General features: G+C 54.1%; 2 protein-coding genes across 2 annotated transcripts; one reads left to right on the top strand and one right to left on the bottom strand.

The window, feature by feature from the left end:
• Positions 1 to 3,405: 3,405 nt before the first annotated feature.
• On the bottom strand, positions 3,406 to 7,630 carry CFAP184 (cilia and flagella associated protein 184). Its single transcript, XM_014855232.3, has one exon. The coding sequence runs from the start codon at positions 7,319 to 7,321 to the stop codon at positions 5,609 to 5,611; it is 1,713 nt and encodes a 570-aa protein (XP_014710718.1). The 5' UTR covers positions 7,322 to 7,630; the 3' UTR covers positions 3,406 to 5,608.
• Positions 7,631 to 7,855: 225 nt separating this feature from the next.
• Positions 7,856 to 24,494, top strand: TADA2B (transcriptional adaptor 2B). Its single transcript, XM_014855231.3, has 2 exons — positions 7,856 to 8,215; positions 21,039 to 24,494. Exons 1-2 carry the CDS (start codon positions 7,946 to 7,948, stop codon positions 22,029 to 22,031), a joined length of 1,263 nt encoding a protein of 420 aa, XP_014710717.1. The 5' UTR covers positions 7,856 to 7,945; the 3' UTR covers positions 22,032 to 24,494.
• The last annotated feature ends 408 nt before the right edge of the window (positions 24,495 to 24,902 follow it).

Genomic DNA, 24,902 nt, shown 5'->3' on the forward strand with positions numbered 1-24,902 from the left:
GGTCACTCAGAGCCAGGCCAAGCAAGTGCTCACGTGTGTCAGTGGTACTCACCAGGCCAGCTGCCCCCAAGGCTCCAGGAGGACCACCGAACTAAGTCCCAGCTAGAAGGTGCAGAGCCCCTAGGCTGCCCTTTGTCCCGATCCCCCAGGAGAGTCCGTACTCATTCTCTATGACTGTCCCCTGAGCAGACGCTGCTGCCCTCCTGTGTCACCCCGGGCTTCCCAGGGCCTGTGCTGGAGCACTCCACCCTGCGCCATTGCTGGCCTCCCTGCCTGTCTTCCCCCAGAGATAGCAGCTCGGGGGGCATTGCCTCAGATGTCGTCGGCCCTGCACACCGCTCAGAAACGGTGCCCGGCGTTCCTCACTCGTTTCTCACGAGTGAACTGCTTCGTCTTTTGGGGCCACTGTTATTTTTTCTCCATTCTTCACAGGCTGTGAGGTGAGCTATGAGACGAGGGTGGTCGTGGTTGACGGCAAGCACGTTTGCTGGGGGCTCGCTCCGTGCTCCACCCGTGCCATCCTGGGTGCTAAGTGCCCTGTGCATGACCTCGTTTGTCTCCGCAGCAGCTCTGTTTCACAGCTGTGCCTCGGAGAAGTGATCTGCTGGGACTCCGTCAGCCAGTCAGTGGCATAGCTAGGGTTCAGGCTCCACCTGGTGCCTCCCGCTCAGAAACACCTCTCCTCAGAGAATACGTTTGCTTTGGGGCCTTGGGTAGCCTTCCTCCTCTGGCTCTGACCCCAACTCCAAGTGCAGGGTCTGGGGTGGGCCCTGGATTCACTTACTGGCCTGAGTGTCTCCTGTGTGCAAGGCACCAGGCCCGCTGGGAACAGGCAGAGCCACGCCTGTCGGCTGGCTCCTGGGGGAGAACCTTGGGGAAACTCACGAGCAGTGGGGGTAGAAGTTGTGGAACATTTTCCCAAGAGAAACAGGGGCTGACAGTTCGAAAACCACCATCCGCAGTGTGGAGCCTGCCACGAAGGCAAGAGAGGGAGTGAGGTGCTGCACCGGCATGGCCGAGGAGGCAAGGCGACACCACGTTGGCCCTTGAGATGAGCTGTTGGCCACCAGGTGCACCAGCAGAGGGAAACCCTTAGAGCCAGGGCAAGTCCTTGGGCAGTCTACCTGACGCTCCAGAGCACCTGCCCACCCACCCGGAACTTGGCCATGGCTTAAAGGGCCTGGGTATTCCTGAGAGGCCCGGAGTGCTGCTGTCTGGTTCACATGTTGCTCCAGGATTCTCCAAGAGCGAAACCGCCCTTGCCGCCAGCTTGCTCTAGAAGGAGCTGCTCCATTGGGCATGGCCATGCCAAGGCCCTCTCTGTCTTCAGGACTAGGTGCCAAGGCCCCTCTTCCCAGCATGCCAGAGCCCCGTGGGGTTCCCTGTGGAGGGAGGGACAGTGGCCCTCTCCTTATACAACACGACAAAACAAGATACCCCTTGGCTTGACCCCCGAGTCTCTCAGTTTTTCTTAAACGTTGTTGCTTCAGCTTCCTGTCCCTTCTCTGGAGCTCCGGGTAGAAACTACTGTAACCAGAAATAAACCCAAGTTTATGGTGTAGTTTAGCCAGAAGTAAGAACAGGAAAATTTAAATTCCTTTGTTCTCCTTTTTCGTAACCAAAGGTTAAAAAGGGTACCTGGCACCTGTCCACTGGCTCGTGAGGATTAAAATCATCTAAGATGCCGAAGTAATTGTATCATTAAAGGAAACAAATTGCCATAGATAGCTAGAATCATGCTCTAGACATGTAAACTTTTAGTATCTTGCACTCTTGGGGAACTTAGGAATTTAAAAAATTGGGATTTTTTTCCCCTAATTAAATGCATGTTCATTATATAAAATTTGGAAATACAGAAAAGCACAAAGAAAATAAAAGTCACAATTTCCCCACCCAGAGAGAACTTTTCTCATATTCTGACATTTTCTCCTATAAAATAAATGTGTCCCCATTTTACAAGTAAGTACATTGAAGCTTAGAAAGTTGAAGTGTTTATCCCAGGTCACAATCAGAAGAGAACTGAATCCAGGTTCGCCTGATTCCAGAGTCTTTGTTCTCGAGCACTACACTGTGTCTTCTCCTTCTAGATACCTCTTTGTATTCATCCTTGGCATCCTTGGAGAGAAATATTAGAAAACTCCATCAATTAAAAAATTGGGGAGGGTGTACATTTATTCACTAAAATATGCACATATTTAATCATTGGTTATTTAAATAAAAACTAAACCTTTTGAAAGGAATATCACATGGGAGGTAGGAGACAGGAATTCAGCAGTGTTCTTCCTGCCAGTCCTGGCTCTGCCAGCTTCCCTGATGTGTTGCGCTACATGACGGAAGTCATCTCCTGGAGTCCTGTACATTCATACCATTTGCATGATGTCTCACTTTGACATTGACTATTGGAAAGTTTAGAACATAAAAAGCACTAAATTAGGGGGCTGGCCCCATGGCTGAGCACTTGGGTTTGCGAGCTCTGCTTCAGCGGCCCAGGGTTTCACCGGTTCAGATCCCATGTGCAGACATGGCATCGCTCATCGGGCCATGCTGAGGCGGCGTCCCACAGAGCAGAGGCAGAAGGACCTACAACTAGAATATACAACTATGTGCTGGGGGGCTTTGGGGAAAAGAGGAAAAAAAAGAAGAAAAAAAGAAGATTGGCAACAGTTGTTAGCTCAGGTGCCAATCTTTAAAAAAAACTAAATTGGAGTGCATTAATTCTGGTATTATTTTTTGGACAGGCACCCCCCACCAATGGCAAAAATCTAAATTATGGCTGCAGATGAAGTTATGAAAAAAGAAACCATATTTTTATTTCCACGTAATTAATTTAAAAATCTCAAAAGAAGGAAGTCACCAAAAGTGATTTTCCTTTACCAATGAGAAAATGTTTCTTTTTCAGATGCCTCAGGCTCCATCCAGGTAGCGCTGGATTCAGTCCTGCCAACGGTGCCAAAAACACAAAATTTTCCCTCCTGTAACGTCGAAGGGGACACTTCGATTCAGACTAATTTTTAAAAAGTCTAGTTTCATGTAACATCTCACTCAGATTTTATTGTGCCTACATTTTTCAGGTCCTGTACTTTTTGACGAGATGAAAAAATCTTTAGCCTTTGATTTTAGCGTTCATAAAATAATGTGTTTTAGAGGCTTCTCGCAGTCGCCAGCGTTACTGGAGAAATCCCCCTTGAGGGAGGGAGGATGCCTGGAGGCAGTCCCTGCTGGGAGGGACAGCTGGGCTCTCTCTGCAGCGCTGTCCTGGCGACTACAGGCCGGCCTCCCTGTCATTGCCCTCATTGGTCCCACTTAGAGATCCTCTTTCTACCTGAAACTATTTTTTAATCCAACAAAGGACTTCTCAGTGCCTGAGATATAATAGGCATTCAAGTAACACTTATTTTCAGAAAATGAGAATGGGATTATATTTATGTATTAATCCAACAAATTTATTGAGCACCAATTACATGCTTGGCACCATGCTGGCTGAGAGGGATGATAAGCCAAGGGTCCCTGCCTCTCCGGGCCTTTCTCTCACTGGGCACAGAGAACCAAGCAGACAGTCACAAAGCACTGGGTCCGAGGCAGGGACGGGGCACATGCAGGCTGCTGTGGGGCACAAAGAGCACGTCCACAAACCTGGGCAGAAGGTGCGTTAGAGTTTGTGGCATTCTTCCTCAGAAGCAATCTCTCTTAAGAAACAATCTGAATGTGCTGCTATTTCATGATTAAAGAGCTCTTCTGTAATCTGATTAGAAGCCTGTTAGGAAGTAACCAACAGCAGATTATCTATCTTCTAGTTAGTTGTAACATCTCCAGCATGAGGTAATATAATTTGAGAGAACATGGGTGACTTTGCAGCTGAAAGTAATGCCAGCCTCATCAATCTCTGAATCTTTGTGCTCAGAGACCTGCTTGCTACACGGGTCAAGGCCGACGAGGGATTTTGGTTCTATCTGGGTAACTGCCAACGGGTCAAAATCAGCTGAACATACGAGTTCGTTCTCCCTCTAGTGAACGGAAGGGCTGGCAGCGCTCCTAATGGAGGCTGCTCGCTTGGTGAAGGCACCCAGCGTACTGCCCGTTTCCCTTTGAAGCCTCCCCAGCGCAGAAGAACCCAGTGGGCCTGTGCTGCTTTTAGTGTGAGGCACAAAGAAAACAAAGCTGTATTTGCCAGTGATTTACTACTTCACTTTGGCCTGACAAACAGGGTGGAGGGAAGGAGAATTGTAGAGGATAAGGAGAGTGGAAGCTGGAAGTCACATTTTTACTCCCCTCGTTGTTAACGGTTGTATGGTTTGATAAGTACAGTATTATAACAAAGCGTATTCAAGCTGTGGAAGTTAGAAAAGGAATTTTAATCAACCTTTGTTGGCTTCAAAGGGAACACACTTTAGAAAACAAAATCATGTCATCAAAAGATATTTTGACATTCTTATGACCAACCAAGTCATCTGCCTAGAGTGGGGTTTCCACCACTCTTTAAAGGTATTTAGCACCCCAAAACAGATCGCTCTCCATATGATCCACTTAAGCTTAGGGGTGGGAGAATACTTTTAATCCTAAATCTGCACATCTCAAAATTCAACCTAAGATTAATAAAACCAAGCTCCTAGCTCCAAAAACATCAAAGGAAACTGAAAATGTTCATCACTGATTAAGGAGAGAGACCTACCAGGTATTTCTTTCTTACATTAACACAAGGAGTAACAGACGTTTTAATATTTGATAGAGTAAAATCATATGCATAACAAGGGTCCTATTGCTAAGATCCAAAAATATCTCGCTGAAAACAAAAGGCTGTGGACAGTCCGCAGTCATCACTCCATAGATTGTGCACCTGGCAAAACACACAATACAATCATCGTTTTGTTTTCACTGGAAAACAAAATTTCATTTTTTGTCAAGATGAATGCTTTTCTTTAGTGGATCCGAGAAAACGTCTCATTAGAATTGACGATTGTCCTTGAGCCAGAAACAAACATGTAACGGTTAAGCAGACTGAGCCTCCTTTCACTGAGAAAGGAAAGATGAAGGAACTTCAGCTCCTGTTCCTATTTATCATTTCTCCTGTTTCCTGGATATTTTTTATTATCCCAGAAGCTAGTGCTACTTGCATACAAAACAATTTTAATCTAAAAGGGAATCAGTGAGCCTTGAATTGAGACAGTGACTCAGGACTACACAGTTTAATAAATTCGAAGGGGGTTTAATAATTAGCTTAATGCACAGGAATTTTTTTGGTACCCTGCCCATCTGTTAAACTCTCCTCCATATGGAAAAGGAACAGTTCTCCTCAGTATCAGGTTACTGAAATTATGGAATTGCTCAGATATAAAAAGGCTTTTGACAGCGTTTTATGAGTCCGGTACATTAAATCACCCTTCGTTGGTTTCTCTAGACGTATTTTCCTTCGCCCCACATAACACTGACTGCTGACCCAATTTTGTGCTCCGCACTAATTTGGAAACTGAAAAATTATGAGATAAATACAAAATGTAGTTCCATCCTAAATATCATTGGCCTTTTACGGAATAGTAACAAATGGAGAATAAAAGTTAATGGATAGAGTTCGCCAAGATTGAAGACATTCTGCTCACTCTTCTCATTCACATCAAGAGGGGAGAAAGGCTTTGGCCTCCCTGATCTTCTGCTTCACGCCTCTGCAGGACAGAGTGAGGCCAGCATGATGGCGCTTTAGGGACTCTAAGCGCTGGTTGAGCAGTTCTGTCTTATCCACCTTCTCTTCCATGTCCCGAAGGAGTGACTCCTTGCCCAGAAGCCCACACTTCTGATTCAGCTTGATGTTGTCAGTCCGCAGGTTGTCCCGGACTTGCTTAATCTTGGTCAAGAGGTCCCTCCTCAGGGCCACCCGAGCTTCAATTTCCAAAAGTTGTGACTTTTTGTATGAATTTTCTATATCCACAAAGTGTAACTTTTCCTTCACATGGGTTATGATTTGCACATTGTTGGTCACCTTGTTGCGCAATTTTAAAAGCTCCTCATTTCGCTCCTCCACTTTCTCATTGAAAGTCTGGTTCTCAATCTTAAGCTGTTCAAAATCGATGAGGAGAAGCCCCTCGGTCATGTCCTCCTGGGCCCTCATCCTGGTTTCAAAATGCACCAAGCTCTGCTTCAGTTGCACGTTTTCCAGCCTCACAGCACTCATCTCCTTCTCCTTCTTAGCCTCCAACGCCTGGATCTGCTCCACTTCTCGCAGAGCGGCCTGGCGACCACCCTTCATCCAACAGCTGCCCATGGCCTGCATCACCACCTGCTTTTTGAGCGCCTGGAAGCGCTGCCATTCCTTCTCCACCGTGGCGAGCTTCTCCTTGCATTGCTGCTTCAGCTGCTCCAGCTCCTGGTGATACCAGTCCAGGTCGTCTGCCTGTTGCTTCTTCAGCTCCTCCAGCAAGGCCAGATAGCGTATGTATGCTTGCTCTTTCTCGGGGGCTTCAGGCTCCATGCCCTTGTCGGGCAGCTCGGCTGCATCCAGGCCCTTCTTCTTGCGCAGCGCCTCGAAGATCTTGTGCTGCAGGTAGACGTTGTAGCGCTGGTAGCGGCTCCGCTCCACCGTCAGGGAGCGGTACTGTTCCAGGAGCTCCGAGCGCAGCTGCTGCTCCTGCAGCTTCTGCACCTCCTCAGTCCACTCATAATCCTCATCCCCGAGCTCCTCCAGACCTCTCAGCTCTTCCTCGCTTTTCCCCCGGCGTCCTTCTGCGTCCTCGCCCTGGCTCTCCTCGCCCTCTTCCTCCCGCTCCCGTTCCTCCGGCTCAGCGTCCCGGGCTGGCGCAGCCTCTGCCTGTCTTCCCGTGGTGGACGGCGCCAGAGAGACCTGCGACGCGGCTTCCTTCCTCCTCCTCCGTTCCGGCGCCCTCTCCTCCTTCTCCTCGTCCTCCTCGTCCTCCTCCTCCTCCTCCTCCTTCTCCTCCTTTTCCTCTACCTCCTCGGGTTCCTCGGGCCCGCCTTTGGACTCCGGCTTGGCTGGCTCCTCAGGCCCGGCCTCGGCTGGCTCCCCTGGCTCCGCCTCGGCCGACCCCTCCGGCTCTCGGGGCCCCTCCTCGCCCGCAGCGGCGGCGGCCGCCAGCCCTTCCCGGGTCTCGGCGGGCTCGGCGGGCTCGGCCGGCTCATCGGGCTCGGCCGCGGCGGCTCCTCTCTCCGAAGGCTCCACATCCTCCGGCTGCGGCTCCGACTCCGCGGCGTCCGCGGGTTCGGGCGGGGACTGGGGGCCAGAGCTGGCCTTGATGCCGGACAGTCTCGAGGCCAGGCTCGTCACATCTTCGAAGTCCCCCTCCGGGTCCACACTGTGCTCGGAGTGGCCGTCCATCTCCCTCCGGTTCGGCCAGCACCAGGGACTGCGGCCTCCGGCTGTTAGGTTTCCAGGGGCAACCAGGGGCGCGCGCGGTGGGCCAGGCGATTGGCCAGGCCTCAGCCCGACGCCCTGCCCCTTCTCCCCGCCTCCCGGTAAGAGCAGGCCAATGGGCGGCCGCGAGTGGACGACGGGCGGCGTTGATTGGAGGAGGGCGAAGGCTTGCGCCGCGAGGGGCGTGGCGCGCCCGCGGCGCCCGCTTTTCGCCCGCTTCCAAGCGCCGGGTCTGGGGCGGGGCCTCCAGGAGGCGCTGGCCCCACGGGCGGCCGGCGCGAGGGGCGCGCAGGCGCAGAGCGGCGGGCCGGGCCCCCGCGCGGGGGCGCGCGCGGGGCGCCTGCGCGATGCGGCGGGGCGACGGCGGCGGCGGCGGCGGCCGGGCCGGGCCCGAGGGCGCCTGCGTGCTGAGGCGGGACGCGGCCCGCCTGGCCGGCTCCGGCGGCGCCTGGGCGGGGCGGCGCGGTGGCGGCGGGCGCGGCGGCTGGCGCGGCGGCGGCCGGCGGTTGCCCGAGCGCGGCGGCGGGCCGGGGCGGCGGCGCGCTGTCGGCGGCGGCGGCGGCGGGCCCGGGCGGCGGGCGGGGGAAGATGGCGGAGCTCGGTAAGAAGTACTGCGTGTACTGCCTGGCCGAGGTGAGCCCGCTGCGCTTCCGCTGCACCGAGTGCCAGGACATCGAACTGTGCCCCGAGTGCTTCTCGGCCGGCGCCGAGATCGGCCACCACCGCCGCTACCACGGCTACCAGCTGGTGGACGGCGGGCGCTTCACGCTGTGGGGGCCCGAGGCCGAGGGCGGCTGGACCAGCCGCGAGGAGCAGCTGCTGCTGGACGCCATCGAGCAGTTCGGCTTCGGAAACTGGGTGAGCGGCCACGGCGGCTTTGCGCGGCCGACGGGAGGGCCGCCCGGGGCTGCGTGCCCTCGTCGGTGAGGGCGAACGCGACCTGCACCTGCTCGCTCTGGCGCTGCACGGAGGGCCGGTGGGGCGGGGACGGTGAGCACTCCCGGTGTGTGCACGGGAAACCGAGCGCAGAGAGGGTAAGCTGCTTGCCAAGGTCATACAGCCAGGAAGTAGCAAAGCGGGGGGTTGCACTGTGGCCTTCTGACAGCACAGCCGTTTTCCTAACCTTTAGGAGTACCTGAAATAGGTGGTTGCTGAGTGCAGACTTTGGCAAGACCGGCCTTACCTGAGCAGGAGTTGGCAGACATAGGCGGGGCAGCAGACTTGACCCGGAGCACTGAGGAAGCAGGTGGTTTTGCGTGGAGAGCGCGATGGTGAAGGCCAGACCAGCTTCACACGCCCTGCGCTTCTCTCGCCGTCTCTGATGCTTCCTCTGTGCTCAGGGCCGCTCGCTCGGTGGGGTTGCCTGTGCGTGTGCCCTGTGTCCCCTGCCAGGGACTTGTTTATCCTGGGGTCCCCACAACAGCCAGGACGTTGTCAGAGGCCTACTCAGTACCAAACAGGGGAGCGTGAGCCAGAATGCATTGTCCTGGGCTCGCTCGCTCTCTCCATCAGAAGGTTTCTGCAGAGACGTTGATCTGAGAAGAGAAGGTGGGAGCTGGCCTGGTTACTTGGCCAGAGCAGGACAGTGTGCAGGGCTCCTGGAGGGAGGAGCGCGCTCGCCCTCTCCACCCTGAAGGGGAAGCTTTCATCTGCGTTAGAGGGGAAAACCTGGCCGTGTTCTGGTCCTTAACCACCAGAGATATGTGGCACCTCCAGGCATTATGAAAAGTAGGGAGAAGAGACAGGACCCCAGCTCCCTGATCTTTCCAGACCCTTCCACATGATGGTCCCCTACTCCCTGGACCTGTCTGTCATCGTGCTGCCACTTCTCTGGCAGCACTGCCTTCCCGCTGGGCTTACTGGTGGAAGACATTCCACACCTCTCCCCTCGGTCCCAAAGCGGTCCTGCTTTTATTTCCTTTTGCTTTCCTTTCCATAAAGTGAACCAGTCTTCAGGAATCAGGACCCATTCCGCAGCCCTGGGATCTTGATTCTCCCAGCTCCTTAGGGACCCAGCTCACCTCGTGCCAGCATCGTGATCACCACTCTCCAGAAACTTCCATCTCACTTTGTCCCACAATGCTGTTCACTGGTGTGTACTGAGCATCTGCTCTGATGGTGAAGGACTCTGAAGGAAAGAAAGGCTTCGCCCTTGTCTTTAAGGGGCTTAAAGTGTTGTAATCATTTGGTCCTGAGCCTGCAGCTCTTCCCTGAGCTCCAGCCGTCAGTGTCAAACCTCTGCCTGACGTCCTCACTGCTCACCTTACGGACGTCTCCACTCTAGTGACCCAGATCTCTCGTCGCCTCACGCAGTCACTGAGGCCGCAAACTAAGAGCTATCCTCAGGCTCTTCCAGGTTCAGTCAGCAGCAGCCCTATCTTCCAGATCTTTCCAGATCTTAACTGCTTCTCACAACCTTAGTCCAGGCTGATGTTTATCTCTTGCTTTGACCACTTCTGGAGCCTCCCACCTGGTCTTGCTGCCTCATTCCTGTGCCCTGCAGCCCATTCCGTCCACCATAGTCACAGTGGTCTTTGAAGACACCTCACGTCGCATTGGCCTTCAGTGGCTCCCAGGTCTACTTAGATTAAAACTTCCCGGCCTGCAGGGCCTTACCGTGTTGACTGACTGAGGGGATCGCAGCTGCTACGCCCTTGATCATTTTTCATCTCTTCTGCCTAGAGTGCTCTTCCCCCCAGATTGTGGCTCGTGCCTGGCCTTTGTACGTACATAGCAGTACCCCAGAGACATTTCCCTTCTCCGCTGCATTCTGACAGCACTTATCTCTATGGGAGCAGCTAAAAGTAGCCGACGTGGACCGCGGGCGTTGCCGCGCGCCAGGCACTGTGTGAGCTCCTCGTGCATTTCTCCTGAAATCCTCCCAGCAGCCCTCTGCAGCAGGTTTTGAACTGAATAGTTTGACTTCAGAGTTTGTGCTCCTAGCTCCACTGTCTACACTGCCTTCCGGGCAGCACTGTGAAAAATACACCAGAAACAAGCCCGGTGACTAAAATGTGTAGTGTGTTGGAAGAAGCATGGGGCTGGAAGGGGGCATTCTCTAAAGCCGGACTTTTCAAACTTTGCTGTGCATGTGACTCCCCTGGGGAGCTTGTTACATGCAGGTTCCAACTCAAAGCAGTCAGCACGCAGCTCTGTGAGGATGGGGCTGGAGGAGGGGCCTGGGCCTGGGCCTGGGCGCGGGGGACCTTCTTGCTGAGCGGTGGTGGGTCCGGGAGGCTAAAAGCCTGCGCGCTGAGCACGCCTGGGGCGCTGCCGGGCGCGCTGTGAGCAGGCGGCTCTCTGGCTCTCGAGCCGTGCTCTCGGGCTGGCTGCTCTGCCCCCTGGACTGCCGGTGCTTCATTGGAGGCTCTTCTGCAGCTCTGAGACGTGCAGACTCCAGATGCGTGCACACAGCGCTGTCCCACGTCTGCCATATGTAGCATGTGCCAGTTCTGGACGAGGCTCTTCCCATACGTATCTCCTGTGCTCGCCACAGCAGCCCCGTGGGGCAGGCTCTTAGTTTACAGCTGAAGAACAGCGACTCAGAACTTAAAGTACTTGTCCAGGCTGCCCCGGCCTTTCACGTCGTAAAGCCAGGGTTTAGATGCAGGCCTGTCTGGTTCCCAAGTCTGGGCCTTCACCTCTCGGTGTAAGAGCATTAACTGTTGAGGCTCAGAGCCTGGGAGCTTATTGCTGCAGCTGAAGGTGTGGCTGGGCTGCAAGGGCTTTTGGGAGGAGCTGAGTCCTGACTGGTTCAGTGGGCGGTTAGAGTGTGGGAGGGGAACGGGGAAGGTGCCGGTGCGCACAGGAGCCGGGTTTCCCAGGTTGGGTATGGAGCTTAGAGAAGGGTGGTCTGCGCATCGGGGACAGTGCTGCGGAGGAAGCTGAGACTGTTCATTCTAGTTTCTCAGATGGCACGTGCAACCTGTGACCTCAGGGTTGTACTGCTTTGTGTGGGGTTTGTGGGGAGGGAGCAATTTCAGGAGCCCTGAGGGAGAGGCTGTTGCTGAAGTGTGGGGCTGTTTGCTCACATTTTGTCCCAGGGCTCAGGCATGGGGACCGATGGGGTTGGACGTGTCTGAGGGATGCTAACAGTGAGGCCAGGAGGGTTTGGGGACAAGCAGTGTGGCCAGGCTGCATGCCCATGTGTTTGATGATGAGCAGCAGAGAGGGTGAGTGGGAGATGCCTGTGATATGAGGCCAGGGTAGGGCCGGCAGGCGGACAGTGACCCACAGAGTCATATCACCAGGGCTATTGAGAGCCTCGAAGCAGCTTGTTACGTGGTGGGCGCTGTGCAGATTCAGTTGGAAGATGCAGATCCTGCTGGAGCGCAGACGCAGACGTAGACACACAGGTGAAATGCTTTATGACCATTAGAGACTGTGGTACGTGAGCCCTGCGTCTGTTGGTTGGTTTTGCTGGAGGAGATGAACAGGGAAGACCCGAGTCCTTGGCAGATGGTGGTGAGGATGACTTCTGGGGGAAGGAAGCTTCCAACTAGCTTTGGAGGTAGATGTCGAAGAAAGTGCGTGCGGTTCCCTGTGGACTGTGCGGGGCCTTGTGTGTGGGTACGCACATTCAGGCGAGTTACTGGAGGCAGGTGGCATGCCGTGAATACAGAGGTCTGCTTCTGTAGCTGATAGACATCCAAAAGGCTGGGTAATACCAGATAAGTAGTACGCATTGCATTGTGCATTCATTCACTGATGCATTCATTCACCCAGACCCGTTATATGTCAGCCCCTGTGTCAGAGGCACAGAATGTCCCTCAGCATGTGGTTTGTGGTGAAAACATGGATAGAGTGAGACAGCTGCCTAACCGTGTATGGTGTTATATAGTCACGTGGAGTGCAGGACCTCCTGGTGTGGGACGGTCACGTGGAGCGCAGGGCCTCCTGGCGCAGGACGGTCATGTGGAGCTCGGGGCCTCCTGGTATGGGACAGTCACATGGAACGCCAGGCCTTCTTGGGTGGAAAGGAGAGGAGAAGGCTTTCCAGGTGGAAGGATAGTGTGGCTAAGGGAGGTTTTTCATGTTAGAGGAGTCTGGTGTGTTCAGGAGCCGGGCAAAAGCCAGCTTGCCCGAAGTGGAGCATTTGGGTTGGGGGCAGGTAGGTAAGGTTGTGTGGGGTCACATTTTGAAGAGCCTTGAGCACCAGGCCATGAGGACATAATGGGATTTTGAACTGGTTCTGACTCAGTGGGCGCTGAGTGCGCGCCGACTGCCGGCCCGAAGCTGGGTGGGCACTTTGACATCCTCTCTCAGTCCTCCGCGCGCCCCCAGCCCCTCGTTTACCAGTGAGGAGGCGGCTTTGGGTGATGAAGGAACATGGCCGAGCTGGAATTGGGCCCAGGTCTTCTGACTCCATGCCTAGGACCATCTACTTCATTGCTTTCCTGACTGCGTGGCAGAATCAGCCGAGGGTTCCCAGGGACGCCACCCTGGGCCCTCTGAGTCGGCCTCTCTCTGGGTGAGTCCTGGAAGTAGTATTTACAGGAAGATTCCCGGGGAGTTCTGATGCAGTGGGTCCCCGGAGCCGCGTTTGGGGGCCGTGAGAACTGTCCCCTTCTCACCAAGGCAGGAGTCTCCTCTGTGTGGTGGTGGGTCTTCCCGGGAATAGTCGGTCCCGTGAGCGTCCTGACAGCGTGGTGTTTTGGAATTGCCATTAAGGATGGGGTGGAGGAGGGAAAGCCTGGATAGAGCAGCCAGCTAGCATGAATGGGGTTCTGCAGAGCAGGGGTTCTCAAACTTCGGATCAGAGCACCCACGGGTCTGTTCAAACACAGGTCATGCCACCCGCCACCCCGGGTTCTGAGTCAGTAGGTCTGGAGTGAGGCCTGAGAATGTGTATTTCTGACAGCTTCCCAGGGGGCACTGATGCTTCTGGCCCAGGGACCCCGCTTTAAGCACTGCTCATGTAGAGTAGGGCCTGCCACTCTAAAAACTGTTGAAATTTTTATTGTGGTAAAATACACATAACATCAAATTTACCACCTTAACCATTTTTAAGAGTCCAGTTCAGTGGCATGAAGCACATTCACATTATTCTCCACCCGTCACCACCATCCATCTCCGGAACTTTTTCATCTTCCCAAAGAGAAACCCTGTCCCCATTAAACAACTCCCCGATCCCCTCCCCATCCCCTGGCACCTGCTGTCCTGCTGTGTGTCTCTATGGATTCGATTACTCTAGGGACCTCCTATAAGTGAAACTCTACAGTGTCCTTTTGTGACCGGCTTATTTCTGAGCATGACATCCTCAGGGTTCGTCCGTGTGGTGGCGTGTGACAGGATTTCCTTCCTTTCTGGGGCTGAATGGTGCCCGTGTCTGTCTGTGTACCCTCCCACCCGCTGCTGTGCGCTGGCGTGCCCCCCGCTGGCTGTTGTGGACGCTGCTGCAGGAGCACAGGGGTGAGCATATCTGTGGGAGTGGCCGCTGTCAGCTCTCCTGGGGAAATGCCTAGAGGGGAGTTGCTGGATCTGATTCTGTGGAGTTTTCAGAGGCCCGCTGTGCTGTTCTCCACAGCCAGGGGCTAGCTTTTCACAGCTCTTGCACAGGCAGCATTATCTGACCTGAGAAGCCGTAGTGGCCTCGGGGGCGAGTCCCAGCTGCTGAAGTGTGAAGCGGGAGATCTCTGTGCGTGAAGCGGGAGATGTGAAGCGGGAGATGTCTGCGCGAGTGTAGAGAGGAGGAGAGGGAGCCTAGGGCTGAGGCTTACGGAGTTCCGTCTACACAAACCCAACTAACGGGAGCAGTGGCCAAGGGGAATAGGGCCCCTGGAATGGCCGAGGACCTGGAAGGACAGACAAAAAGCCAGCATTAGTCATTGCCCTCTCGTGTCACTGGTGGCACTGAGGACCAGTGTGTTCTGCAGCAGAGGGCTCGGCTGGTGAGTGGGAAGGAACAGGGCGGGCAGGAGAGAGGGTGTGGATGCGAGGCGGGGCCGCCCAGGGCCAGCAGGTGTGCAGAGTCTGCCCGGCCCCTGCAGGGCAGGCAGGCTGTTCTCTCCACTTTGAAGATGACAGAAGGAGGCTAGAGGAGGAGTGAATGTACCCAAGGGCCCACCATGTGAGTGAGCTGGGGTTCCAGCCCAGGTGGGCTGTGCAAAGCCTGCCCCGGGAAGCCTGGGCCCGTGGGTCTCGAAGGCCAGTGTCTGAGGAGGCACCCTGAGGTGGTGGTGTTGGTGTGAGCGCTGGGGTCATGACAGCAGTGCAGAATGAGAGGCCGAGGGCCGAAGAAGGAGCAGGTGGATCTGTCAGGCCCGGGAGCCTGCGTCCAAAGCCCGTGTTTAGAATATTGGAGATGGTGTAAGGGGCGACTAGGAGATACATTGGGTCTGTCACAGCGCCGTCCCCTGGGAGGCCATGTGCCCAAGGGGGCTGGTGTGGACCCGCCCGGCTCTCCTACTCACATGGCTCTCACTTGCTCCTCACAGTGAGCTTTTGAGGTGGCCAGTGACAGGTCAGACGAGATTGTGCCCAGCTGGCGTGTGTCATGGAACTCACAAGAGACAGGCCCGTCCCCTGGCGTGTTCAGTCAGCAGACCTCGCCTGAGCACCCTTAGGGGACCGGGCTGAAGTGAGCCACACAGGCTCCTTCCCGGGCCTGTGTCTGACGGCCTGGCAGGCACCCTGCACCTGCTTCCTCTTCTGCCTGGGCCCAGGCGCAGGCCCGAGACGCCCTTCACTCCTGCGCCCCTTACCTCCTCCTTTCCTTCGGGCTGGGATGATTTCTGCTTGCCTTTAGGGCACAGCATGTCCCTTGGATTCCTTGTTCCCTCCTGGCCCTGCAGGCCTCTGCTCCCCCTCTGCTGCCTTAGGGGCTGCCGCTGTGTCCCCTGCTGCTCCTGGGCTCTCGCCTCACAGGGCGGCCCTGCCCTTAGGCCCAGCTTCCCCGGGAGCAGGTTCATTTGGTGGGCCTTTGGGTTGCTTCTGTCCCTTTGGAGCTTCTTCCCTTGAAGAAAAAGGAAGCTGGAGCCGAGGCTCCCTCGGGAGACGCAGCGTGTGCCCCTACCCGCAAGCCTGGCTCCCCAGCACCTGGGGATAAAGCTCTGCCCCCGGGCCTCGGCCGGCCTCGTGCTTCACCATCCAGGTGCTGCTGGTCGAGACAGGATGTGACAGGGTGATTGCAGTGGCATTCAGAAGGCTCCAAAGCGAACCCACCAGCCTGCACAGGAAGGAGGTTTTGTGAAGCTGAAGATAGTAGTTGTTTTCGTGAAGGTTCTAGTTTGTACAAGTTACTTCTCTGCACAGGGAAGAAGTAGGTACCAGAGTGTCCCTCACACGGATCCAGAGGTTAGAGTTGAGCCAGCCGAGTGAGAGACACGGCCGCGCTTCTGTGATGCGCTTGGTCTAGAAAGGAGAGTGGAAGCCCCATGTGCTGGCCTTGCCCTGCCTTTTAAAGGCTCAGGAAGCTTCTGGGGGCAAAGACTCCTCTCTGTGCGCTGCATCACTGCCCCGCGAGAGGCAGTGTGGTGACAGGGCCGTGCGCACTGGGGTGAGACTGCCTGCCTTGGAAACGGCTCAGCCTCCCCTGGCCTGTGCCCTCGGGGCAGCTGAGCCTAAAGTTTATTCTCCTCCTCTGTCAGATGTGCGAATTGATAGGAGGATCAAATGAGATGTTATCTGTAAGAGTGCTTACATGTTAACTGTTACCATGATGATGATTCAGAGTTTTATTTTATCCTGACAGAGAAGAGGGATTTTACCCCTTTAAGAGGAGTGATTACAGATTAAGAAGCAGAAGTTGAAAGCTAGTAAGTGAGCCAGCATCTGAACCCAGCCCGGGGCTCACTGAAGGCTTCCTGGAGGAGATGGCCTGGGTCTTGAGGGATAAAAACAAGTTGTGGAAGTGAAGCTCACAGCTTCTTATTAGTCCTAATTGCCACCGTTGGTGGAGTGCAAACTGTGCCTGACACCGGCCTGAGCACGCTACATGTCACCTCGTTTCATCCTCGTCACCGTCCTGCGAGGTCGGCAGCGTTACTCCCTCCATAATCCAGATGAGGAGACCGAGGCACAGAGAGCTGAAGGAATTTGTCCAAGTTCCACAGCTAATAAGGGGTGGAGCCAGAGTGGAGCCCCGAAGCCTGGCCCCAGAGTCCGAGCAGGTAGAGAAAGGGGCGTTTCCAGCAGGTGGGTGGTGTCTGGCTGGGGCCGAGGACAGATCTGAAAGGGTCTTGAAAAGCACACTGAGGAGTTTGGCTGACCCTGACGTTGTGCTGCCCAGACCTTCAGAGTCCGCAGACCAGTCCTAGTGAAAGGAAGTGTTTCGAAAGCTGACATAGAGGTGCTGACTCCGAGTTTGCCAAGTAAGGGTATTCATGTGTCTAAAGATCCAGTTAATAATCTGTCACCATTTCACGAAAAGAAAGGTTATCTCATTGCTCCCCAGATAGGAAGGACATTATCTTGGGATGACGGCCCCTCCTTTAAATGGAAAATTTAGCTTTCAGGAAAACCCCTACGTCTCATGTTTTTCAATCTCACCCTTGATCATGAGCCAGCCATGTCTGAGAGGCGGTGGATTCGCCGATGGGAGCCTCTAAAGGGTTGTCCTCTGCGGGAGTAACCCCACTGGGGTTGCGTTTGTCTGGAGGTGAGTGGCAGAGCAGCCAGCAGGAGTGTGCGAGCCTGAGCATGGGGAGAGAAACCCTGTGTGAGCTCCATAAGTGGGAGCTGGCTGACCCGCACTGCCGACAGTTTCTCAGGACTTCTCTCTTCCTTTCCTTGCTCAGGTCCTGGAGGCCATCAAGAGTGAGCCATGAACAGGCCAGAAAGAGGCTAGACCAGCCCGAGAACCCAGTGGAGGCATCACTCACTGGCATGCTTACTGGCTGCTGGAGAGGCAGCATCCTGACCTGAGTCTGGGATCTGGGAAAGTAGACCTGTCGGGCCCAGTTCCGTGTCTTAAAGGCACGTTCTTCTTTATTTTTTTTATTTTTGTTTTTTCAGATTGGCCCTGAGCGAAATCTGTTGCCAATCTTTTTTTTTCCTTCTCCTCAAAGCTCCCAGTACATAGTTGTATACCCTAGTTGGCTGTGCTCTGTGGGACGCCGCCTCAGCCCGGCTTGAGGAGCGGTGATAGGTCTGTGCCCAGGATCTGAACTGGCGAGACCCTGGGCCGCCAAAACGGAGCGCACAAACTTAACCACTCGGCCACAGGGCTGGTCTCTCCTTTGTTTTTCAAAGGACTTTAAGGAGGCAGCATACCTATCTCTCCTTATCTTTTCCCAAAGATGGGAGTTTTGTTTTGTTTTTTTTTTAAATGTAAGCATAAAGGAAGAAAAACCTGGAATTCTGTTTCCACAGACTTTGGGCTACTGACCATGCGTTACGTGTGCTGTGGTGGGGAAAAACCAGTTTCAGTATACAGCTGTGTTTCTTGTTTGATTTTAGTTGTGCTTGAGTTGAACTTTCTCTCCAAATCTTGTGCCCTAAACCCCTTTGTGTTGCTTCTGCCTGCCCACCCATCCACCCCACCTATCCATCCATCCACCCACCCATCCATCCATCCATCCATCCAGCCTTCTGTCCGTCTATCCATCCATCCTTCTGTTCGTCCATCTCTTCATCCATCCATCCATCCTTCAGTCCATCCATCTGTCCATCCATCTGGATTAAGCAAAACTTTGACCTTGAACATAGGAGAGAAAGAACTGCCCTGCCAGTCACTCTGCTGCTGTCATATGTGATGCTGTAATGCAGTGACAGGACAGTTCTTTCACTGGCAGAAGGTAGGCAAGTCTCGCGTGACCACTGACCTGTGAAGATTGGAGAAAACATTTAGAATGTGACGGGCAGAATGCTGGCATGTGGCAGGAGTTCAGGAGCTGTTGCTGTTTTTAATCAACTTTTTGAACATGTTCCTTTCTATATAATTTAGCTTCGCTGAACCTGTCTGCCCTCTGTGGACTCTTGTTAGAATCAGAGAGCTATGTCACTGCTCTCGTTTAGACTGCTTGGTATGACCCTTTCTCTCAGTTTCAAAGTCCTTGAGAATTAGGGTCTCATGTGTTTTCCTGGGCTTTTCTCACTGATCATTCAACTAATATGGTGGCCCTGAGGAACGATTCTCTTTCAGCAGGAGCTGACAGTCACTGGCTCTTCTAGCGATGGCCTTTCAGCTGTCCTTAGGCAGTGGCTAGGGTTGATTGATAATGGGGGGGTGACAAGGCTCCTCTGATTTGTGGCTTGATAAATACCCACAACCTGGGTCCAGCTGAGAGCCAGAGTCCCTCTTTGTTACCTAAAGAGGACCCGGACGACCGAGGTGGCAGCGCAGTGCCCACAGCTGGCTGACCTGCCTGCCTGGCCCTGAGAGTGAACGAGCATGTGGCCATGGAACACTGAGCGGGGAGGGTGGAGGCTCCGTGCGCTGGCCCACTGCTCCAAGCCTGCCTTGCTGCCTCCGTCCTCTGCTCTCTGTTCCAGAGTGCTGAAGCTGACGGAAATGAATAAAAACACCAACAAACAGATCAATCTCAGTTTGATCAGATGCAACTCTATTACTCAGAATCCTTCCAGGATTTAAATTTTATCTAAAATGTGGTGCACTGAGCAGCTGAAGCTTTACAGAGGGCAGGTTGCTGAGGTTCTGGTGAACAGCAGACCTTTGTTGGGAGGGCAGCTGGTGCTCCCTGCGCACTCGCCGGGGAGGCTCTCACTGCAGGTCTTCTAACTGGGCCAGGGATGGGGCCAAGGCCTGGGGCCCAAATTCCTAACCATGCAACCGTGGGTTTGCAACCTAGCCCCTTCGAGCCTCTGGAGAAGCGGCCGCCCGCTCCCCCGCCTGGGAGGCTGCCCAAGACTTGACTGAATCTGTATCTGCTGTGGCCTTGGACAGGGCAGTGGTGGCGGGTGCAGATGCCATTGTGCAAGGCTCGCAGTGCCTCTGGCTGCCCGCCCTGCGCTGGAAGCTCAGACTAGGCGCGGGTGGGCCATTTCCGCTCTCCAGACACCTGGTGAGCACGTCCTTTCCTCCCGAAAGGGCCATGTCGGAGATGGTATTTCTCCAGCATAGCTCATCGGGGGCTTCCTGGCCGCAAGGTGGGGTGTGTGGAAGAGCATTACTGCTCCCCAGCGCCTCACTGGCTGTCCATGGGGGCTGCTGTTGGGCCCCTCACTTAGAGCCCACCCCAGTGTGAAAAGCCTTCGCACATGCATTTTGATTGTGCTCTGGGCAGATGTCGGGGCAGGGGGCAGACTCCTGCTCCTTCCCTGGAAGGGACTCGAGGCTCAGAGACGGGAAGTGGTGAGCCTGGGCCACCTGGAGTGGCAGCTGATGCTGAGGACAGTTGTGACTTGGTTTTGTTCTGGATTTTTTTGGACAAAATGCTTCCTGGGGAAATAAAATGAAATGATTTGATGCTCATAGTAATTTTTTAAAGAAGAAATCATGTAAATAACTCATCCCCATAAGATGAGAATCTAGTTTTAGTTCTAATCTTCTCTTTTCTCTTTGCGGTTCTCAGAAAGAGGCCTCGCTTTTTGGTCCCAGCATTGCCTTCTTGGGTCTCGTGCTGTTAACCCCGTCCTCAGCACTCCGGCACCTCTGGGAAGCACACGCCTGCTCCATGCGCCCGAGATGAAGCCCGGTGTGCAGGGCTGGTCACTGCTTCCCTCCCCCAGTGCCCAGTTGGTTATTAGCCAGAATGGATTGGCTCCTTTCATGGGTTCCAGTTTGGCCTTCGGGGGTGCAGAGGCCATCCCAATCGGGCAGGGGTGAGCGTTGCTGGGGCGGAAGGCAGCTTGTGCTGCGCCCTGGCAGCTGCCAGAGGCCGAGAGCAGAGTGAAGGGGCGAGTGGAAGCTGGGGGTGGGGTGCTGAGTGGCTGCTGGTGAATGAGTGCGCATTTCAGGCATTACTTTCTGAAGTGGCTTTAGCGGTTGACTTGAAGGAAGAGGCCTCTCGGCAGAAGGAAAGGATTGAGGGAGTTGTACAATTTCCTCCCGTTAATAACCCTCGTGTTCACATTACCTTGTAGGAGTGAGCGCTTGTAGCCCGTGGCAGATTTTCAGCTAGCTCCCTAACTGTGGAGGCCGTCATAAATGAAGTCCCCCCACCCCTTAAAAGGCGCTTTCCTAGTCATCTGCCTGGCCACCTAGGAAAGGGACAGGCCGAGGCCCTTTCTGTGTGGGGAGGCAGGCAGCACGGTAGACAGGGGTCTCTCCTGTAGTTAGGAGACCTGGGCTGTGAACTCCGATGACTCTCCTGTCTGTGAATGGAGAGGTTGGACTGCGCTCTGTGGCCCTGCCCACCTCTGTCCCGTTACACTCAGACAGACAGCCGCCCCCAGTGCCAGGTTTGTGGTGGTACAAAATGGCCAATACCAGGCGGACTCTGCTCGTCCTATTTAAGGAACGAGGAGAACAAAGTCCAGACCTCAGACATCAGTTCTGGTCTCAGCTGCGCCGCCAGCTCATGCCATGACCCCAGCGAGTTTGCACCTCTCTGGATCTTCGCTTTCTCATGTACAGAATCACCGAAGGTTCCTTCTAGCATTGACATCCAGGTGATAAACCCAGCCCAAGAGAACATGCCATCGAGTGTCTTAGGAGGGGGGTAATGATGTCTATAGGAGGTAGTCCGGGTAAACCTTTGCAGAAATAGTAAGGGAATTTGCCTGACCCTGAGTGTGACACTCTGACTTTGGAAATAACTTCTGACCGTTGTCGTTGTAGGAAGATATGGCTGCTCACGTTGGGGCTTCCCGGACTCCCCAGGAAGTGATGGAGCATTATGTAAGCATGTACATCCACGGAAACCTGGGGAAAGCCTGCATCCCTGACACCATCCCCAATCGGGTGACAGACCACACCTGCCCCAGTGGAGGCCCCCTCTCTCCCAGCCTCACTACCCCCTTGCCTCCCCTAGACATCTCGGTGGCCGAGCAGCAGCAGCTGGGCTACATGCCGCTGCGGGACGACTATGAGATCGAGTATGACCAGGACGCCGAGACGCTCATCAGCGGGCTCTCGGTGAACTACGACGATGACGACGTGGAGATCGAGCTGAAGCGTGCCCACGTGGACATGTACGTGCGGAAGCTCAAGGAGAGGCAGAGGCGGAAGAACATCGCCCGTGACTACAACCTGGTGCCGGCCTTTCTGGGGAAGGACAAGAAGGAGAAGGAGAAGACGGCCAAGCGCAAGATCACCAAGGAGGAGAAGGAGCTGCGGCTGAAGCTGAGGCCGCTCTACCAGTTCATGTCCTGTAAGGAGTTTGATGACTTGTTCGAAAACATGCACAAAGAGAAGATGCTGCGGGCAAAAATCAGAGAATTGCAGAGGTACCGGCGCAACGGAATCACGAAGATGGAAGAGTCGGCAGAGTACGAGGCGGCCAGGCATAAGCGCGAGAAGCGGAAGGAGAACAAAACCACCGCGGGCTCCAAGAGGGGGAAGGAGGACGGCAAAGAGAGCGAGTTTGCCGCCATCGAGAACCTTCCTGGCTTTGAGCTCTTGTCGGACCGCGAGAAGGTACTCTGCAGCTCTTTAAATTTGAGTCCCGCTCGCTATGTGACTGTGAAGACCATTATCATTAAAGACCACCTCCAGAAGCGACAAGGGATTCCCTCCAAAAGTCGCCTTCCGAGTTATCTGGACAAAGTCCTCAAGAAAAGGATTCTGACCTTCCTCACGGAAAGCGGCTGGATATCCAGGGATGCTTCCTGAAGCCGAGTCTCCCTGAAGCTGGAATGATGCTAAAACAGCTTGTGAGCCAAAAGGACTTGGGGGGCGGGGGGACAGGAAATGCTTTTTTTCCCTATTATTGCTCTTTTTAAAACAAATTTGGGTTCCCTTTTTAGGATATAAATTCTCTTCATGGTCCTCTGAAAGAAGCAATAGTAACAATCTTATATTGGATCGTGGGGGAAACAAATATGTGTGTATTTTAACTTAGTTCTAAAGGTAATTCTTTAAGATGACGATTTGCCTTTATGTGTTCAGTTGGGAGAATATCATGAGATTGGCTATTTCCTTCTCTGAGTTTCTTCCCTTTGGTACACAATTGTGCTGTGGGTAAAAGGAACAACTTTCCCTGCTGGGCCTGCCAGCTGCCAGCTTTCCCCTGTGACACAAGCTCTAGCTGGTTGCCGGGGGTCCCCTGGGGACACAGCCAAAACACGTGGCACTTTAGATGGGGGCCGGGCAGGGCAGGTGGGAAGTGAGGCCCAGGGACAGGGTGTCTTCCTTAGGAACTTTAGAGGAAGAAGCCGGTGCTGAGCAGTGACCGGATGAGCCTCCCCTCGCTGTCGGCAGGAGCGGAGTCTGCGCCCTCGCCTCATTTCCTGTGGGCAGCGCCCGCTGGCTCGCTTTGGGAAAGAGCAGTGCCCGGCAGGCTCCCTGGCGTCCCAAGGGGTGCTCTGGGGGGACACAGGAAGACTAGCATAGACTGCCAGAACCCTGAGCCAGCTCTCCTGGGGGGCTGCTTCTCACTGCTGATTACTTGCAGTACATTTTTTGGGAAGAACGTTTTAGAAAGTTCAAGGCTAAGAGCTGTGAGATCTGGCATTAGCTGCCTCCGGCATTTTCATCACAGTTGCAAGTACCTTTTTCACTGAACTCTGACCATGCTAGCCTGGCTAAGCGTCTGTCTTCAGGTGGTGTCGCGCTCTGCAGACCAGCCAGGGAGAGCAGGTGGCTCCTGAGCAGGCTCCGGCAGAGCGGAAGGGAGGGGCCTCGAGGCCGTGCGCTGCTCTCCGGCTCACGTCTTGAACCAGACTCGGCCGTAGCTTCTGCCCAGCCCTACCCAGAAGTTTTTCCAGGGGCCCTGTTTCACGGACATACATGGTACCTTACTTCTGGAACTTGAGGAAGTCCTTTGTCTTCCGGCTGCCCAGGGTTCTCCTGTCCGAGACCCTGCTTAGAGTCGGCGGAGTGACCGCAGACCCAGCGCTCCATGCCCCCAGGAGCTAGTCCTGCTGCTCCTGTCCCCACAGCCACCAAGAGACTGTTTACCTCCCAGTGTTGGGGCTTGAAGTTACATTAAAGCGAAGTTATTTGAAAGGAAAAAAACCTCATTGTTTCCAAGGATGACTTACTTACGGTGCCTTTTCTTTTTACATCCTTCTGTCCCCTCGGGTAGACTTTTCAGCATTAAACATTTCAAATACGTTGTATATGGCTTTAGTTGTAAAATACATTGCATGCTGGCAGAGAAGCGCTCCCCGTTAACTCAGCCTGGGACTTCTCTCTGACAACAGACAATTGTGAGCAGTGGTACTACTCCTGAGGGCCGCCTCCACATTGTCCCCTGCAGGACAACTACGGCTGACAGAGCGCCGCTGCTGTCTACCACTGAGCAGTGAGGGAGATGGTGCTAAGTTTTTACAGGTATCTTAGCCAGTGCTGCTCACCTGGGGCTCCTGGACCAGCAGCGCCAGCATGCCCTGCGCACCGGCTGGCAGCGCCCTTGGGCCTCCCCCAGTCCTCCAGAAGCTCGGGGGCGGGGCCCGCGGAGCTGTTTCCACAGGCCTTCCGAGACTGGACGCGAGCTGCAGTCGGAGAGCCACTGGCGTCAGCTCCTCGGAATGAAATCACCACCGATTTTCTACATCAGATTCCTAGTTTGGTGAGGTTTTAAATTTAGTCTTATTTTTATATAAAATTATTGCCAGACTTTCATTAAGCTTAAGAAGCAAAAGGTCCCTGTAAATGTGCGTGGCTCAGGCCAAGAGCTGTCAAATGAAAACCTTTGTGCTTAAGCAGGTTTTTAGTGTGTATATCTTTTTGATGGTATGAAGAATTTATTTAGGCTTGACTGTTTAAAACACGATAATGAATGTATAATTAATTTATGTTAAAGTATTAACACTTTGTTACAAGGGAAAGGTAATCTTATGCTCAGTTGCCTCGTACCCATCAATTCCAGCTGTTAGGGTCACATTAGCTCTTACCTCTGCTGTTAGCTCAGAGCCTTTACATTTCTGCATTTAATTCTCATGATAAGTTAGTCACCAGAATCTCATGGAATTAGGTCTTTTCGAAATTAAAACTGTAACTTTGTGTCAAGTTCGGTAATTCAGCTATTCAAAATAATGCTCTCTGGATGGCCCACATTCCAGGAATGTATTAAACCGAAACTGACCACCGCTGTTACTCCCCTTTTACACATTAAACAAGTTGAGAACAAAACAGCGTCGCGCTTCCTTCTTACCACCTGCCCCTCGAGCCTTGGACGACTTCTCAGAGCCACGTATGGTGTGAGCCAGCTTTCAAAAACAGGATGGGGACAGCGTGCGATGTCTTAGCTGAGCACTTTGGTGTCAAACCAGTTTCCCCTCTAAACTATTAGCTAAAACTGCCTTCTGTTAAGCAGAAAACGTTTCACGCCAGCCCTCCTTCCTGGAAAGAGCGCCAGGCCCAGAGAACGGTGTGTTGTCCTGGCGCTGGACTGCGCAGGTCTATCGACTGTGTATGCTGGACAGCGTATCCAGGATGCAGTCAGCAAAACCCAAAACTTGACCAGAGTGCAGTTAACAGGCCTAATTTCCAGCATAAGTGTGAACAATGTTTTCCTACTGGCGGTGACTGAGACTGCAG

Source organism: Equus asinus, chromosome 3 (assembly GCF_041296235.1).
Source record: "Equus asinus isolate D_3611 breed Donkey chromosome 3, EquAss-T2T_v2, whole genome shotgun sequence".
Classification (NCBI taxonomy): domain Eukaryota; kingdom Metazoa; phylum Chordata; class Mammalia; order Perissodactyla; family Equidae; genus Equus; species Equus asinus.